Below are 19,699 nucleotides of genomic sequence, written 5' to 3'. Positions count from 1 at the left end.
GTGCTGTGATTATCCCCATTACACAGCTGCAGAGGTGAAGGCACAGAGAAATCACATATCTCACCTAAAGACATAGGGCATGTTAGTGGGGGAGCCAGAAGCCTAACCCTGACAGCCTCACTTTTAGCCACAGTCTGTGTTCCCCACCATTCTCTTATGGGGGTGCAGCGGTTGAGCACTGAGCTGCGAAGCTGCCCGCAGCCTCTGCAGCACCGGTTCTATCCCTGGTCACCGGTGAGGGTCCCACATGGCGCGCAGACCTCTCCTGCCGCCCGCTGCTCCCCTCAGCAGTGTACTTCGGTCCTTCTGCCTGTTCTGTTCCCCGCTCTGGCTCTGGTGAATTCTCTCACCCTCCCGTGCTTCTGACTGTACCCAGTGCTTGTATAAATAAATAAATAAATCTTTAAAAAACAAACAAACAAAAAAGAACCAGTGCAGGCATGGAACTGAAGCAGACTCCTTTCCCTTTTTTTTTTTTTTAATACATCATTTTTCATTTTTGTACAATGTATGCATTTTCATCTTGGTTATAGTCCCCATGAAATTTCCACCACCCATTCACTCATGAACCATCACCATGGTCCTTTGTGCTCTTCCCTTCTTGATGGGGGGACCTTTACATCAAGGACAAAGAATCACAGGGTGTGGCTAAAATAGGCAGCTTCTCAGTGTTGCTTTCTGTGTTCCTGAGAGAAGAAAGGGAAATAAAACTAAAGGTAAGAGCTTCTCTCCAGTCAGGCAGCTGTGGGCCCCATGACTTAGAAGAGGGTGGAGGTGGCACTACAAGCCTCATGTCTCCCAGGTCAGCAGAGTCCAGAAGCGGCTGTACTGACCAGGGATGTGGCCCTCTCTGACCAGGCCACCAGCTATGACTGTGACTGGTGCTGGGAGTGGTTAGGCTTCTTGCGTCCTTCAGCTGGGAAAGACCACTGCATGCTTATGTTTTAAAACTGGCCCCTGAGCCCAAACCTACACTCTGTATTATGAGCCAATTTTAAATTTCAAGTCTATAGGCTTCCACACAAATAAAGGGGGCAAATAAAGCCAAGATGGCTTCCATTCCTTTTACCAGGATACAACCCTTTTATGTTCTTTCTCTTCAGAGGCACATTTTTTTTTACAGACATTACTTTTAATAACATGGGGTCATATGGTTTGTAATGTATGTTTTCACTTAATAATGGGTGAGCATAACACATATCTAAAATTGTATTATTAATATATTTTGTCAGTCCTTTAATATTTTGTTGTTCTCATTACAGAAATTTAGGTTTTTTCCAATTTTTATTATTATAAACAAGGCTATGATAAACTTCCTTATGCCTGAAACTTTGTGCACTTCCTTAGTAATTCCCTTGAAATTAATTTCCAGAAAGGAATTCTTGGATCAAAAATACAACCTAGTTTTTAAGGCTTTTTAAGGCTAAATTTCTCCCCAGAAACTTTGTACCAATTATATTCTTTTTTTTTTTAAGATTTATTTATGCATACAAGAACTGTGGTACAGGCCAGAGGTGCAGGAGTGTGAGAAGATTCACCAGAGACAGAGTGGGGAACAGAACAGGTGGATTGACTGAAATACATTGCTAAAGGGGAGCAGCAGGAGAAAGGAGAGGTCTGCTGCACCATGTGTGTCAGCTCCCTGGCCAGGGAAGAATTTGTGCTACAATGGCCACCAATAACTTCATAGTGCTTAGACTTAGCCCCTTGCGCCACCATGGGGCCCTAATTACATTCATGCCAACATTGTATGAATATCCTTTTTCTGTACTGCAATGGCATTAGGTATTATAATTTTTAACCCCTGCCAATTTGATAAGCAGAAATAATAAACACAAAAAATTTAGAAGACTTTTCTAGTTTGGGTTTGTATTTCATTTCTTTCCAGTAATATTTTCATGTATTTATTTTCTGGGTATGTGTGTGCTCATATTAATGGTACATTTGTATTTTTGCCTGAGATGTATGTCTAGGAATTTGAAGAAATTTTTCATGTACTAAGGATGTTAAAATGTTATCACATACTGCAGACATTTATCTGGTTATTCAGTTTTTTAAAATTTTTATTTTTATCAAGTTTATACATAATTTGAGGATCCAAGTATTTTTTTTAAGATTTATTTATTTTATGCATATAAGAACTGGGGTACAGGCCAGAGGTGCAGGGGGTGAGAGGATTCACTAGAGACAGAGTGGGGAACCGAACAGGCAGATTGACCGAAGTACACTGCTGAGGGGAGCAGTGGGCAAGACAGGAGAGGTCTGCTGTGCCATGTGGGTTAGCTTCCTGGCAGGCCAGGTTTCGAACCTGTGCTGCAGTGGCTGGGATAGCTTAATAGTGCTGTGTCTTTAACTTCTGCGCCACCAGGGAGGAGGCCTGATCCAAGTATGTTTTGTAAGGTTTATGAAAAGCCTTACCACCCCCTGCCATCATCATTTATTTCCTGATTTCCTAAATCAACTACTTTCCATGCTTTTAACTGATTCTTCAGTAACTATGTCCATATCTCTAAATAACATGCTTAGAATTCTATTTATTGACTTTTTATTTTGGTTTTAGGCAATATTCACTGCTTCTTCTCTGTGGAAATTTTATGTCATTCTGAGCTCTACCAGTTTCGAAGTGATACACTCTTTCTATTCTTTAAGGCCAGCTTGAGGAACTTTAAAATGCATTTTGACACAATTAAAAATTGCTTCTCCCATATAACATAATTCTATCTCCCCCTGTTAACTTACCTTAACATTGTTATGCAGGATTTGCTCTAGTTTCTTTTATTAATCCCACACATGAGAAATTATTGCTTTGTAAATCCAATGTTTACTTTAGATTGATGCACATATTTACCATTTCTTTGCTCTTTATTTCTTCTTGCATCTTATATCTTTCATCTGGGATTGTTTTCGCTCTGCCCTTCCATAATTTTCCTCGAGTGAAGGTGGTTGATAAACTTAATTTTGAAGGATAATGTTTCTATTTTGGTATATGTGCTGCCAAGCCAGCACTAAAAATGTTTCTATTTTGAAAGATCATCTCAAGATGTTTTTGAAAGACAGTTTTGCTGAGTATACAATTCCATTTTTTTCCTCTGAGCACACAGAAAATATCCACTCTCTTTTGGCTTCCATTGTTGCTGTTGAAAATGAGCTGTTACTCTAATTGTCATCTTCTGCAGATGATTTTTCATTTTTTTCCCTGCTGGTTTCTTTTTTACATCCTAGTTTTTGTCTGTGACTTTCTGCCGCTTAACTGATTTGAACATATACATGAATATATATAACTGATATGAGTACATATATACACATATACATGTAACACATCTCGCTCTGTCTATCTGTCTATCTATCTTTCTACCTTATAAGGTTTTGTTGGGTTTCCTTTGTCTGAGGATTCATACTTCTCTATCAGTTCTGGAAAATTCTTAGCCATCACCTTTTAGTATATAGCCTTTTCTCCTTTCTCTTCACCTAGGACTCCACTTAGATATGTGTTGGACTTTCACATTCTATTTTTCTCTTCACCTCTTTTTCATATTTTCTATCTTTTTATCTCATCTTTTGTCTTGTAACCTTTTTTTAATTAGAAAGTAAGACTTAATAATTATATTGTTTATAAAGCTACATGAAAAGAAAGAAGAAATGGAAAGTTATAGGGAAAAAGTGACTGTAAATAATGACCAAAAAGATCTGAAAGAACTCTAAATGGAAATTTACAGAAATGAAAAAAAAATCTTAGTTCTTAAGATTAATTTGTATTAAGATTAATTACCTATCTAACCATATCTGACTTGCTATTGAGTTTCCTAATTTCAATTATATATTTTTCTTTTCTTAATTACTTTTTCAGACATTTACATGTGTATATAGCTTAGGAGTTAAAGTTTTACTCCTGTAGGTGCACATGGTCCTCTCACCCTCCACCAAAACTTCCTTGCTGATGTCCTGCCCTTTCCTCTCCTCCCTCCCCCCATTCCTTCTGGTAACTAGTATATTTTTCACAGAGATTGACAATTATTTTTGCTGTGTTTTGCCAATATGTGTTCTTTGCTTATTTTTATTCCATAAATAAGTGAAACCATCCAGCATCTATCTTTCACTTTCTGACTTACTTAGCACAATCACCTCAAGATCCATTTTGTCCCAAAAGGTGCTATTTCATCTTTTTAACAGCAGAGTAGTATTTCATTGAGTACATATTCCACAATTTCTTCATCCAGTCAATTGTTGTTGAGCACTTAAGTTGGTTTGGTGACTTGACTATTGTGGGTAGTGCTGCTATGAACATAGGAGTGCATAAATCTTTTTGAGTTTTCGTATTCTTTGGGTAAATAGCTAACTGAGTCATATGATATTTCCATTTTTTAAAAAGTTATCTCCATACTGTGTTCCATAGAAGCTGCACCAAATTAGATTCCCACTGACAGTGGGTGAGCATTCCTTTTTCTCCATGTCCTCATCAATCTTTGTTGCTTTTATTCTTTTTGGTATAGCTATTCTCACAGGAGTGAGGTGATATCTCATGTGGTTTGTCTCGCATTTCCTTTATAATAAGTGATTTTGTACATTTTTCATGTACCTGTAGACCTCCTTAGTGATATGGGTTCATTTTGTTGTTGAGCTATATAATTACTTTATATATTTTGGAAAGTAAATCTTTTTCAGACGTGTGATTTGCAAATATCTTTGCCCTATGTTGTCTAGTTTAAATTTTTTCCTAATTTCAATTTTTTTTGTTTCTAGAATTTCCATTTAGATTTTTTTTTCAAATTGTTTTAGTCAGATAGTAGTCTCTTTTTCCTCTCAGTTTTGATGTACTTCTTTTCATGTAGTTTCATATTCCTGTATTCTTTGATTGTTAAATAATTCCAGTACTTGAAGTCTTTGCTCGTCTAGTTTACTGACTTTTGCTCATGCCCTTTTTCCTTGCATATATTGTAGGTTTTGACTGTGATTTTTACTGCTTAGAATTTTTTCAGTAAATGATGCAACTGGATTGAAGGCGTGTTTATCTAAGAAACATTCGTGTTTGTTTCTGCCAGTTATCAGGAAGCACCATATATCAGGACCATATTTTTCTCCTGGTCATTAATAGGGTATGTTTGATATAATTTACATACCATAACATTTACCCTTTTAAATAACTGTGCAACTCTGTGGTTTTTTAGTGTATTCACAAGGTCTAGTACACTTTTAAATACATCCTTGATTTGAGTTAGACTGCACAACTAACGTAAATTTATGCTGTATACCCTTATGAGAGCTAACTTTATGGTTACAAATTCTTGAATGAGATTTATTTTTCTTTCACCTAAAACCATGATTGAAGGACCAGAGTTCCTTATGGGGCAAATTTGTTTCTACTTGCTTCATACTTGAGGTATTACCCTAATCCCAGCTTTATACAGGGTTTCCTTTCAGATTCCCTCCTTGAAAGTTTTGCCTTTTTTCTCCTACATCCCTTTAGCCAATAGGAGTTCAAGGGCACAAATGTTGAGCAGGTGCCCCAGAGCAGCTGCTGGCCTCAGACTTAGCTCACCTCTCTGAAGTCTAACTCTCAGTTCATTTTTGGCCTCAGAAGATTTAATTCTTTACTTACTTAGCAGCAATGCATATAAACATATATATATATGTTTCAGCATTTTTTGGTTGTTTTAAGTGTCAGGGTTCTTTGGGATACTAAAGGACTATCATCTGTCTTTCAATTTTATATGTAATGTGCATTTTTTCCTCTCTTCTTCTTCCATCTTCAGTCAAGCCTCCAGGGAAAGAGTGTTAGCCATAATCTGTCTTCAAGGCCATTCTTTTCCTTGTGGAATTTCTTGAGCTTACTGGGGTCTGGGACTTCCACTCCCTGCTCCCCAAAAAAGGGGATGTTGCTGCTTCCTCAGAGACCTAGCCACACTCAGCAATGGCCATCTTTCATTTCATCCTGTCTTAAGGCTGCAATAGAACTAAATTCATTTCTTTCCCATTGCTCATGCTTGCCAGCTATAAGATATGGGTTCTTAGTCTATTCTGCTAACCCACAATTTTTTTCTGCTTTCTTTTGAGAATAATTTTTCTCATTATGCCCAGTTAACCAAGAGGACAGAGGACATCCTCAAACCCTTCTGCCATCTCTTGAGAAGGCAGCTTCCTTTGCAGCTCAGACAGGAAGAACAAAGGGAACATGCCATCTGGGTCACTGTTGGCCATCACCTCAGATCTCAAGTTCAAATTATAGACTTGATTGCTGCCGCTGGGAACACCCTTCCACATCCCATTTCTAGCTAAGTGTGGGCTTTGCCTGTCTCGGACTGGGCCCTAGAGCCCAGATGCGTGGACAACTTCCCTCCTCCTCCAGGAAGCTTCTGTTAATTATCACTTACAGGAAACAGAATAGGAAGCATAAAAACAGTAATTCTCAAGGGACTTTGGTAGGAAATAGTTCCCTTAGGAAAGTTTGTCAGAATCTCTAATGGAAGTTTTTATAGTCCCCACTGTTTCTGGTAGGAGTGGACAGAGTAGGGACAAATTCGAGGTCCATTGACTTGAACTGCACTGTCCAATATGACGGCCACTAGCTAGAAAGGCTGTTGGGTTCTTGAAGCGGGGCTAATAAAATGCTCACTGGATTTTAAATGTTTCATACTGAAAAAGAATACAAAATATTTCATCCATTTTTATATCAGTTGCATATTGCAATGGTACTATTTTGGATGTGTCAAATTAAATAACATATTTACTAAAATTATTTTCACATATTTTTGTTTACTTTAAAAAATGTAGCTACTAAAAAGTTTAAAGTTACATATGTGACATGCATTTTGGCACACTTAATGTATTTCTTGGACAGTGCTAATCTACAATAGGTGATAACTTGTTCTTTTTGGGAGTGTGTACATATGTGCGTGTCTGTGTGTGTGAGATATTTTGAGTCAAATTGTATGTTCTACCTGCAGGCTCTACTGGCTAGATGCTTGGCTATTTTTGCCTGACTCAAATAGGTAGAAGTGACTTCATATATCCCTGCGGAGTTTTCTTAGCAGTTCCCACAGCTCCCAATCCTAAGCAGAAAGAAAATATCATTTGCAAATGGGGAATGTTAAAATGGATTTTTCAATGAGTTATATAATCAGCAATAACCAAGTAATCCTTGTCTTCATCATTGTTCTCAAGAAATTCATTGCCCCCCATTAGCATGTGTAGTTTATATTCACTTCCGTATTAGCTTGGGTGGACAGGGAAACAGCTATTTGGTTTTGGTGTTATCTTTTCAGGGGCCCAGCTCTGGCCTGTAAGAGCAAACTTCTCTAAGGTAAAAGGGCAACTTTTCCCAGATGGACTTGGCATCCCACCCACCTTCTTAGTCCTTGAATCTACTGGCTTGACAAGTGACACTTGACACTACTGATGATTTCCTCTATGCCCAGTTTTATCCCTAATTTTAACTTCATTCTCACAGCATTTTTGTTTTAGATTTATTTATTTATTTATATAAGCGCTGGGTACAGTCAGAAGCACAGGAGGATGAGAGAATTCACTAGAGCCAGAGTGGGGAACAGAACAGACAGATTGACAAAACACACTGCTGAGGGGAGCAGCGGGCGCAGCAGGAGAGGTCTGTGCACCATGTGGGACCCTCGCCAGCCAGCGGACGGGGATTGAGCTGGCACTGCAGGGATATAGAACCAGCGCTGCAGAGTGTGGGCAGCTTCGCAGCCCAGCACTCAACTGCTGTGCCACCGGGGAGGCCCCTCATAGCATTTTTAACTAATGCCCTGTTTGCCATCATCTTGGGTGATGTGGAAGTAAAGGATCACAAATACGTTTTTCAACTTATATAAATACCTTTCTAATTTATAGACCTCAAGTAATAATTCATACCAATAAGCGATATTTCCTCAGCACCCCTGAACTGGAAATAAGGAGAAAGGAGACTTTGCTCTATCAACAGCACTTTCTCCTTTTACCGAGCACAGCTGAGGGTTGAGAGACTTGCCTGGCGCAGGCTGCCTGCTGATTTGGGTGAAGAACATGACCTCTGCCTGTGCTTCCTCTGCCTCTTCTGCAAAATGGGCAGAATAAGAACACCTTCCTCTGACCTTGTGCAAGGACGGAATGAATGAATAATCGCCAGACACTTACATCTTTTTGGCACATACACACACGTGCTTTTGTCATTATTAGTTTTATTTAAGATGATACTCTAAATTCTATCTTGAAGCTTATTGTTTTCACTCAGTGATATCTATAGATTCTTTCCTTATTATAACATGATTTTAATGACCGTGTAGAACCCTTTCATGTGGATACGCTTCAATTGATTTAATTGATCTCTGGCTGTTGGAGTTTTAGGTTCTTTTCTATTCCCTTCCTTCCTTCCCTCCCTTATCCTTCCTTTCCCCATATTTTTTTTTTGTTATAAACAATGATGCAGACCTCTCCTGCCGCCCGCTGCTCCCCTCAGCAGTGTACTTCGGTCCTTCTACCTGCTCTGCTCCCTGCTCTGGCTCTGGTGAATTCTCTCACCCTCCCGCGCTTCTGACTGTACCCAGTGCATGTATAAACGAACAAGCAAACAAACAAATAAATAAATAAATAAATAAAACATGCCTCTATTAAAAAAAAAAAATTAAAAAAATAAATAAATAAACAATGATGCAACAATGAATGTCTGTTTAGCCACATTCTTTTTTTTTTTTTGTGGGACCCTCGCCGGCGGCCGGGGAACAAACGAACCGGTGCTGCTGAGGCTGCGGGCAGCCTCGCAGCCCAGCGCTCAACTGCTGCGCCACCGGGGAGGCCCTTATCCACATTCTTAAGTAATTCCTTAGGAATTAAATTTAAAGAAAATGAAATTACTATATCAAACCTACTTACATTACTAAGCTTTTAGTATTGCCAAACCCTTGACATTTTTCCCCCCAAAAGTGTGCATGTTCCACTTCATAGCTACAAGAGTAGGCATGAGGATTAAGAGCTGGTAACTTTTACCTTCCTACCACCAAGAAGCCCAATTTATAGTCTTGGTGCTTTAAAAGTGCTTCTTTCCCTCTTATCACCTGACCTTAGACCTCTATCCCCCTGGCCCCTTCCTGAGCTGCCCAGACACCAGAGTACAAGTACTCTTCCAGGACCCCTGTATTGATCTCTTTCCTTCAAGTAAATTTAATCCTATCTAGATTGTTGCCTCATAATTTCTTCCAATGGACTGCAAGAATAATTACTGTGGGAAAAATGTGAAATTATTTTGTTTGAATCCATTTCTTTAATGATGTATTCACTTATGCTGACTTTTCTGAAGGTTTACTTTTCAGAAGCCAGCAAGTTCTCACTTGTCCATTTTTCTTACTGTTTTAGCTGCTATGAGAGGCCATTGGCCAGAAAGTAACAGTGAACCCCATGTAGAAAACGTCACCTTTGATCAGAACCAAGTGGACTTTTCAACAGTGACCTCCAAAGAGGTTGTACTTGTTCAGACCTTTGGAAAGAACCATGCTTCTTCAGATGCTACAGAAAACTTCTCTCTACAAACTGAAACAGCAAATGCTGGAGGCAGAAATGACTTTTCAAGGAAAACAAATTTCACCATTTCTCCTGAAGGCCCTGAGATAGCAACAGTTCTGACATCCCAGAGCAGCACCTTGGGTGAGTTTGCACTCACTTCATTCATGTGTGTCCAGTCTTGGAAAACAAAATTTCTCCAGTCTCCCCTCCATACCCCACACTCATCCTGAGCCATGTTACCCATCTAAAAGTCCTGGAATGGGGATGTCCAATTTGTGCTTTAATCTGTATCTGGGCATGCTGGGAAGAGTGACTGAGTGTTTTGTAGTGTATTGTATTGTGTGGGTCGAATGGTTGTTCTTGCTTCCATCTGCATGTCTCAGTGGTTTGCCATTTTTAGCAAAGGATTTCAAGAAGGGACTGTGGCTGAATGAGCAAGATTTGATTGAGGAAGAGAAGACAAGGGCACCTACCACATACCAGCATGTCTGGTCCCTCGGTTCTCACAGAAAGCCAGTGAATGTGATTTTCATTTCAGGAATTTGGAAACTGAAGCTCAGAGAAATTAATGATTCCTGTGTGTCTAGATCAAAAAGCTAACAGGTTTCAGAACTGGGATTTGAGCCTAAGTCTTTGGGCAGGGGCAGCTGAGGAATGGGATGCTCAGATCATGTGAGTGAAGATAGAGAAGAGGGAAGCCTCTTTGTGGGGCAGAAAGGCCAGCAGCCTGCCTTGGGGGCTGGCACAGAGAGGAGAGGAGCAATGAGTAGGTGGATTGTATGGAGGGTTATGGACAGTCATGGAGGGCTTTGAAAACCAGGCAGATTAGATTTGGAGTAGTGGGAAGGATCACTGAAGGTTTTTGAGCAAAGCAGTGACGTGATTAAATGGAATTTGGGGAGGATCCACCTGGTAGTCAGGAATAAGATGTCTGGGGTGGGAGGTGAGGTGCAGAGAACCTGGAATCAGAGGTACCACCCAGGCTGAGGAGAAATCCAGCCACCAGATGCTAAGGTAGGGCCCAGTGGCTTTGGGGAGAGAAGGAACTGACATAAGAGAGTCTTCGCAGAGGGGAATTGATAGGTCGAAGCCATCAAGGGTACCCCCAGCTTTCCTCCACTGACAGGAGGCGGTGGGAGCGGGGCGGGTAGAGGGCAGTGTGACCTTGTTGTGTGTCCCACCCGTGAGTGGTAGCTACAGAGCCTAGACAGCCTGCACGTCGTGCCGCCTGGTTTTGTTCATCATCCAGATATTGGGACGTTTGTTTCTGTTGAATTCAAGTAAATTCTGGCACAACGCTGTGGAGTGGAGAGGTGGATGAATCGTGATCATCAGAAACTCATCTCTGATTCCATGTCGTCCTGTCCTGAGCCTCAGTGTGTTCCTTTTATGAGAATTTTACCACAAATGAAAAATCTTTATGGAATCTAAAGGCAGTCTTTCTCTTAGATTGTCCTCTCTCATTCAGGAGTTGATTTTTCATAGGATGAATACTTGCTCCTAATTTCTTCTCATGTCCGTATTTTATCCAAGTCACAGTTGAGCCCGTGAAATGGTTACTCAGATGTTTGGAGGCCTGCTGGTGGGATTTTCACTCTTGCCCTCTACTTTTAGCTTTGGGAAGGCCTCGCCTGCCATCCAGCAGTTCAGGATCAGAAGGTAGAACTATCCCTTCTCAAGAGGAGAGCAGGACACCCCAGGGAACCCTGGTGCGGGGGATGGGGCTCCCAGAAGAAGCGACCTCGCACACCCATGTGGCTGCCACTTCGGTTGTGAGCCAGTCCTCTGCTCCTGCTTTGGAGATGGGAGAAGAGACCACAGTCTCCAGGAAGAGCAACTCCTTGCGAACAGAGCGCTCCTGGGCCTATTTTTCCAGGACTTCCTCCCCTGACTCCGACCATGCCTCTTGTGAGTACTACTGACCCAGAATAACTCTGAAGTCATCCCAAATAGAAATAAATGCATGTGTGTTGTTAGCTGGTTCCATATGTTAGCCTGTTAGCTGGTTCCAGGTGCTCGGGAAGAGACATTAAGCATTTGGGGTAAAAGTAGAATTTGCATATTTTTATTCAGTATTAAATTCATCTTTAAAATATTTAGAAGTTTACTTAAACTGTATAAGGAGGACAATAATAGTTGATCTGGTGGCTACTCTGGGCCTTTCTGTCCACCAACCCTACTTTTCCCCTCCTCTCCCATGCACACATGTACAACAAAGACCAGGTGTTGGGTTGAGTCTTCACTGGAGGCCTCGACTAGGTGAATGAAATGGTGAGCATTATGTCATTCCACTAGGGGTCAGATCTGTATTTCTTCATTATTGCCCAAGTGTTCCCTCAGTGGCAAAGATAACAGAGGTACACATTTTCTAAGCATCATTTAAAAAAACACGATGCAATATAGATGTTTGCAAAGTATGTATTAGGAACTGCAGTGGGGAGTTCTCACCATTCCAGTTTCCAGCCAGCAGTTAAATTTCACTCAGCTACTCCATCTTCACAAAGCTTTTCTTCAACTCTGATCCTCTGTGCAGTTCACCTTGTCACACGAGTCACCTAATACCCATCTACCCAGATAGGCTGGATTCCTCTTGAGGGCACATGCTATGTATATTCTCTTGGGTCCCCCACTGCCCCAAAACAAGGTGCTGTTGATAGTAGTGGGGCTTAGTGTGTGCCCAAGTATCACACAGCTCATCTAGCACCTGTCTAAGAGAATGTTAAAAGTCCTGCCCACCTTCTTTTTTCAGAGGCTGCGTGTTGCATGCTTTCTCAGCCCCCTGCCATAGGGAAGCAGAGCAGGAAGGATTAGAATATTCTTGGGAAATAGAGGTTATGCTGCTTCAGAAATTGCCATTTCAAAATTTTTTTAGGTCAGAGGTTTTTTAGAAGTACTTTGCAAGGCTAGGAGTTTGGGTTTATGTCATGAAAGCAAAAACTGAACCCAGAGGTCCTTTTCGTAATGCCTATTTAAGGCAGCAATTCCTCTTCCATATACTCTGTATACAGTTTCCTGCTGACTGGGTATGGATACAATTTATGATTTATGTTTCTAGGAGATTGCTTTTAAAGTTTATTCTTAAACATGGGTTAGATTGGGTAAATGCTGCAATACTTTCAGTACTTTCCAGCTCCAAAGTTTTGTGGTTCAGTGATTTATAACCAGCTTCTCTAAATGGTGGAAAGGAAACATTTTCTAGGAAGCTACACTTTGATTCTGGTCAGCATCATTTAATATTTATAATTTAAATTCAGCTCACTATGGTATTACATTTGAAAATCAGCTTCTGTTTCCAACTTTATTGGACTTGACTCTATAGTCACCTGTATTTTTCAGCAGTTAAAAAAAAAAATTGGCCTTCAAATTCTTTGAGCATTCATCCTTTTAGAACCACCTTTTACTTTTAAATTGTGGAGTTACATGCTCTCCTTCCAATTCCTTGAATCTTTCACTCTTCCTTCTTGGTGAACTGAGTATTCTGTGTGAGGTGGAATCCCACCTCCCTCTTAGATTTTGGAGCATTTTGGGTGCTGTTAAGTGGGGGGATAGCCAGGTGTCCAGGAATGTGTGGACCCAGCCTGCCTGGCTCCCCTCCTCCTGGTGGGGCTGGAGAGGGGACATGAACAAAGTTTCTTTTTAAGGCTGGGCTGGTATCTGCTGACCTCAACAGAGCTCTTCCTACCTTCTTAAATCAAAAATCTTGGGATTTCATCTTGTTCTCACCAGAGGATAGAGGACCTCTGACATTCAGACAGAGTATTGGGAAAGCTGCAGGACTTGCCAGAGGCAGGCCCTGAGTCAGCGGGCTCTGAGGGCCATACTGTGGAACAGGAGCAAAAAGGGAGGCGGGGGAGCCCTTATGACTCTTGGCCTCACCGTCCACTGGTCAGTGTGACCCAGTGACAGTCCTGGCACTTTGGCCAGTCAGATGAGTGATGCTCCTCCCCATGAGCCTGGCCAGGGGGAACGGGGCTCCTAATTTGAAACATGAAGAGATTGGATAATACCAAAGATCCTTTGTAGTTCTAGGATCTGCTATTCAAAATGCATCCAGCCTTTCTTTAGATTCTGTGCTTCCTTCCACACCTCACTCTGCTGTTACCCAGAAACATGTATGCAGCACAACTGTATGTGCTTGTGTGCCAATAAATGTATTTTATTTTATTTTTATACATGTTTTAAGATTTATTTTTATTTATGCATACAAGAACTGGGGTGTAGGCCAGAGATTCAGGGGCTGAGAGGATTCAGAGATAAGAGTAGGGAGCAGAACAGGCAGATCTACTGAAATGCACTGCTGAGGGGAACAGTGGGCAAGACAGGAGAGGTCTGCTGCGCCATGTGGGTCACCTCCCTGGCCAGAGATTAAATTCATGCTGCAGTGGCTGGCTATAGCTTGATAGTGCTGAGACTTTAGCCCCTGCGCCACCGGGGAACCCCCAATAAATGTATTTTTTAAAGGGGGTCCAGGCCCAGACAGCTAAATTGAACTTTAAAAAAGAGACTAGAAGCCAGTTGAAATGATTTTTCTTGCCACCTTGCATCTTTCTACACTTGCCTTATTATCCATAACGAGCATGTACTATTTGATCAGTGGAGAGAAAATTAAGTAGAGCAACTAACAGGAAAAAGTTCACTTATGAAGGCGGAAAGAGATATGTGTATGTTGAATTGTGTGAGAGAAACTACAATTGAGCACTAAATTTAGTACTGAGCTTCCTGGAAACCAGGGCACAGAGGGAAACTGGGTGGGACATGAGATTGTTGTCAGATGAAGTGAGAACACAGTTTCATCCATAGCATAAGTGTTTTGCGGGCAGTGCATTCTCAGAGGAATATTTATATAAGGAATGCTGAGAATCATAATAGAAAATGTCTTCAAATGCTGTTTTATGGAAATTGTGCTACTGTTCTTTAAAAGGTGATATCAGATGGATTTTCAATAGGAGTTGAGGGTATAATAATGGGTCTCAACTCATGAAAGTATTTGTGTGGGCAGCTGAGCTAATGTGGTCTGGGTAAATTGCTTTGCGGTGATTTCGCTTTGTGAAGGAGAGCATAAATAACTCAGAAGATTGTAGATTTAGCATATCTTTCTTAAATATCAGCTGCTTCAGCTAGTTTTTGGCAAGTTCTAGATAGCAGTCAAACTAAGGTTGAGCATTTGAGGCATGCCTAATGTTCCAGGATGTTACATTGTGTTGGGAGAGTAACTCAGATATTTTTACTAAGGTAGGTGGTAGGTAAGCATTCTTTACATTCCTATTATAAAAAAATTAGGGGACTTGTTTCTACTCCCAAATGCATGGTCTTCCCATTTTTGAATGGTAGCTTCTTCCCTGAAGTGAGCAAGAAAGGATAATTATTAAATAATCAATAGTGCTGGCCTATTTTTTAGACACAAGGAAAATTCCCCCTGGATGTCTTAAGCAGGTGCTCATTTAGTATTACTGGTAGTGATTGTAGATTAGTTTGACCAAACATTTCCTCCTATTATTGAGGTATAGTCACTACACAAATATTCACATTGCTCCATAACTTTATTGTGAGAACTAAATGAGATTATGTATCTAAACTACTTACCAAGCACAATGTATAAAGGTGCATATAAAGTACTGGCACACTCTGATTGCTAGGTAAATGGCAAGTGCTATTAATGATGAGGATGAGATGATGAAGTAACGTTCTACCAAGTTTAGGGTCAGAGAAAACAGCTATTTTCCTTTTGTGACTTTCAGCATTTCTGATTTTTGTGATTGTATTTCTGTGACCATTGATTTGCTGGACAGGTGTCCAGACTCAATCAATATAGCTGCACTATACATTGAATGGATGAGATGAAACAGGTTGTTGGGAATAAGTGTTTTGAAAGAACATCCGGTATTCTGATGAGGCTGAAATTTGGTGTATATATACAATAACTTGACTGAAGTTAGGTTTGAGAAACTAAGTCATTGAATTAGAATTTGGGGCATATCTCTATTAGGCTTTCTTTTTTATACACAAAAGCTTTTTTTTTGTGTTTGTGCTTTTGTTTTTAAGTAGGGGTGGGCTTATGTAGACAGGGACTCTATTTCTGTGTTTGGTTTTCCGCTTTCTTTGTTTCAATTACAAGTTCTGTGGATAGCAGGCATCTTCACTGAGGTCCAGCCACCAGAGCTGTAGGCTTTGTTCTAGGTATAAAGTTGCTTCTGTGGTTTGTACCAGAGCAAGAGGAATCTTCTTGTCTCCCGTGCTCTCTCTCTTTAACTATATTTAATATTTATTTGTGCTTTTAGTCACAATTGCACATAGGATCGAGTCTTCAGAGAATCATTTATAGTAAGAAATTTTTTCTTCCGATTTCTGGGTGATAGTCAACAGCTTGAAGCCTTTCATTACATAGGTATATGTGCTATTAATATTTTTGTCCTAAAAAGAAAAAAAGCACTTTTTTCTTACCCTTGATCTTTCCCATCATATTTCTTCCTGTTCACCAAACTTTCTTATACTTTGTTCCTGTTTGGAATGAGGATTTTTTTTTTTTGGGGGGGTTTACCAGGCATATGGCAGGCAGGGGTGCTGGGGGGCCAGGAGGCTGGCAGTCCTCCCAGCCCCCAGCAAATCCTCTCTATCTGGGCTCTCTGGCCTTCTCTCTGCTTCTCTGATCATCTGTTCATTCTGCTGCTTCTCGGCTTCTACTGGTGGTCCCGTGACGCCGCCCTTAAAAGCACAGTCTCAGCCCAGGTGAATCCCATCTACCTATGCCCACACCCTATGGAATGAGGATTTTAATGTGTTCTTCTGGAGGTCAGTTTTCAGGGTGTCCTTTGGAAAGTTGTGTGTGGAAGAGAACAAAATCAACAAGTTGCTGTACTCCTGGGGAACGGACTACACATCTTGACTCATGGCACTGTGTACTTCAGTTCTTAGGTGCTTAGCATTTGTTCAATGTCTCCATCCATTTCATAGACAAATGGTTCCCAGCCTGGAGTCCTTAATCTCTTAGGGACTCGGAGGAATATGGAGACGGTCAGTCCCCAGTGCCTCATGAGGCTAATTCTAATACTGAAGCCTGCTTGCTTTTGAATGAAATTAAATCAAATTAGTTGGGTAACCATGAATATCTCCTGCTGATTAGAAGCTCTGTTACTTAATAAATGCAATTTGGCTAATAGTCTTTCCAAACATAAGTGACCTGTGGTGGGGGATGGTACAGCTGGTGGTAACAAAGCCTAGGCCACTGTTGTTACACTGTTGTCTGTCAATTGGATGTGTCAGTATAGGTCCAGATTATCTAGATTTATCTACCAAATGCTAAGAAACAGTATGTGCATCTTGCTATGTCCTGATTTTCCTAACACCCTGCATAGTCTTGAAGCATCTTTTCTTCCATTTTAGCATCTAGAATTATGGAAGAGTTTAATACCACTGCTCTCCAAGGCTCCTCCATCAGGCAGACAGTGGGAGTGCATGTCGCCACCGCATTCCCTGATGGTGTCCCAGAAACTGTCAGTATGGAACCTCTAAACAAGACTGAAAGTTTCCCTGAGGACTTCAGAATTGCCGCAGCCTCAGCATCAGTCCATTCTTCACCCTCTGAGGCAGAATTGAGAAGAAACAGTGGAGCCATCGGTAATATGGAAGGTGGGAAATTCATCAAGCCATCCACAGAAAATGCATTTGGCCTTACGTCTTCTGAGGTCTCGGTAGGATTTTGGCAAAATGATTCCCCAAGTAAGTATTCAATCTCTATCTTTTATGAACATTTAAAAATTGTTGAGTTTTCTTAAGGAGTCACTTCAAGATCATTTGAAGCTTTGTATCTGGTGTAGCATATTATTGCAATTTGCTCTTCATCCTTATGAGTACATTGAGAATTTTGCTGGCCAGACATCATTTCTCCTGCTTTCTGATAGATGAGGAAACAGAGGTCCTGGGAGTTTAAGGAATGACACACAGTCCTCTAGCTGTCTCACAGCAGAGCTGAGACCTAGTATCAGCACTCCCACCACTGATTTCATCTCTTCATTCAGCTGCATGGTCTTCAAAACAAGCACTGTCCTGCTCTTTAAATTTGGCTTCAGTTATTTTATCCACAGAACATCTGGTCAAATAACATGTGCAGATAAACATTTGTCCCCCAGATTCATGGTTTGCTATCTCCCCATAGTGGATATTTTGTTTGCTATACTCTGAAGTTAAAACGATCTTTACTGTTTTAGAAAAATGCTCTGATTAAGCAATGTATTTAGCACCTCGTGTTTGTTGGACATTAACAACATAATCACTCCCATCACACTTTTTTGGGGAAAGAGAATAAAACACTCAAGTCGCTATAAGTTACTCTGCTACTTTGTACTTGCTGTTTAAAAGCTCCCCTTTCACCCACTTTTATTTTTAGTATTGTTATCTTAGAGATACTTGGCAGTTTTAAAATAATTATTTATAATATGAAAATGCATGCCAGATCGCATGTACATAGTAAGGAGTGTACAAGGTTCTTGCCAAGGGAATCTTGCCTTAGAGGAGACGCCCATCTTAGCTGAGGAGGAATCTCTTTCACATCATCACTTGTTTTCTCCGGCACCTTACAGCTTCGGGTGGTCGTCAGCTTGTCAGCAGCTCTGATGTGGTGAGCAGAAGTGGGGCATCGCAGACAGAGGCAGTGTCCAGGCCAATCCCTTCAGTGAGAGGTGGAGAGAGAACAGCACCCTGGTTCCTGACGGAGAGCGAAACATTTACAGATGTGACAGGAAGCTCTACTTCCTATCCTGAAGTTGTGAATGCTTCAGTTTTGACCCAATTCTCAGCTTCTGCCCCACAGTCCAGAGGAAGTGACACAACACTGCACGAGAGGAGTTACTCTGAACCATCCGCCCGGTTTCTGTCTTCATCTTCCTCAGAAAGCCTGGATTTCTCAGCAGCACCACGTGGTGAGCACTTTCGTGAGCTTTCACTTCACAGAGCTGGGCCACACAGAAGGGAGAGGGGCCCACCAGGCTTATGATCTCCAGTGGCTTATTAAGGTTAGCAGTGATGAAATAGCCTTGGCCGCTTCATTATTCCTGCATTCTTGTAGGGGATTGGTACAGAAATAGCAGTATACCCCAGAGATTTTTTTTCTGGTATGTCTCCAAGGAGCTGCTGTGGCTACCTGCCTCTCCCACACACAGCTCAGGTGCTTCTCTGCCACATTCATCCACTCCCTGTTGCCACCCTTTACCCCCCTAGCTGCCTCAATTGGTAATTTTGATGAAGTCCAGTTTATCAATTTGGGAAAATTTTTCTTTTGTTGTTTTTTATATTTTTGGGTAATTTTAAAAAGCAATTTTCAGTAGCTTTATCAATGTCAAGTATATGATGACTAAGCAAAACTGCATTAAAATATCATTTAGACTTATAAAGGTTTAAATTCTTACCTATTCTTACCTCTATCACTGATAATAGTGACTCCATTTCCCCATACGAGCATCCTAACTGCTAACCCTAACTAGTGTGTAGTACCACTCATGTGATGTGGAAAAGCATGTACTTATCATGAAACAGTATCACACATGTGAGGGAGGACATCTATGCTCCATTATGTCTGTGCATGGAAAATACATTATCTGACTCCCAAACGAAAGGAATCATTTTCATTTTTTTTTTAAAGATAGATTTATTTATTTATTTATACATACAAGCACTGGGTACAGTCAGAAGCGCGGGAGGGTGAGAGAATTCACCAGAGCCAGAGCAGGGAGCAGAGCAGGCAGAAGGACCGAAGTACACTGCTGAGGGGAGCAGCGGGCAGCAGGAGAGGTCTGCGTGCCATGTGGGACCCTCCTCCGGTGGCCAGGGAGCAGCCGGGGATCGAACTGGCGCTGCAGAGGCTGCGGGCAGCTTTGCAACCCAGTGCTCAACCGCTGCGCCACCGGGGAGGCCCAAAAGGAATCATTTTCAAACCTCACCATTGAGGTGCTCAAAATTTTTGCCTCCTCAGACCAGGAGTGTAAGCTTCAGAACTTTTCCATCTCTCCAGCATCCTTCATGCTGCAGTGAATGCTCAGCTGTTTTGTGTGGAAACTGATTTTGTGTGAGTGGATCTTGGCATTCAGTTACCAAAAGTTGGGTAAGGGATAGCCTTGTTCCTGAAACCACCTCACTATGGCTTAGCCTACTGCTTATTATCATTTCCTCTGAATCATCCAAAGCTGACTTAGCCTGCCTGTGAGCCTTTCAGAATTCT

At 41.2% G+C, this 19,699-nt stretch overlaps 1 protein-coding gene across 1 annotated transcript in view; it reads left to right on the top strand.

The window, feature by feature from the left end:
- Positions 1 to 19,699, top strand: part of HEG1 (heart development protein with EGF like domains 1) — a gene marked incomplete at its 5' end in the record, with an annotated part of 83,068 nt that overhangs the window by 20,195 nt on the left and 43,174 nt on the right. The window contains 4 exons of the mRNA XM_084232685.1: positions 9,343 to 9,630; positions 11,104 to 11,397; positions 16,870 to 17,205; positions 18,066 to 18,416. Coding sequence (XP_084088811.1) covers positions 9,343 to 9,630; positions 11,104 to 11,397; positions 16,870 to 17,205; positions 18,066 to 18,416 — 1,269 coding nt within the window. The remainder of the gene's footprint in view (positions 1 to 9,342; positions 9,631 to 11,103; positions 11,398 to 16,869; positions 17,206 to 18,065; positions 18,417 to 19,699) is intronic.

The sequence above is a fragment of the Talpa europaea genome, assembly GCF_964194135.1.
Source record: "Talpa europaea genome assembly, chromosome: 4".
NCBI classification, from domain to species: Eukaryota; Metazoa; Chordata; class Mammalia; order Eulipotyphla; family Talpidae; genus Talpa; species Talpa europaea.
Note: the sequence above shows the minus strand (reverse complement) of the source record. Positions and strands in the feature narration are given on the sequence as shown.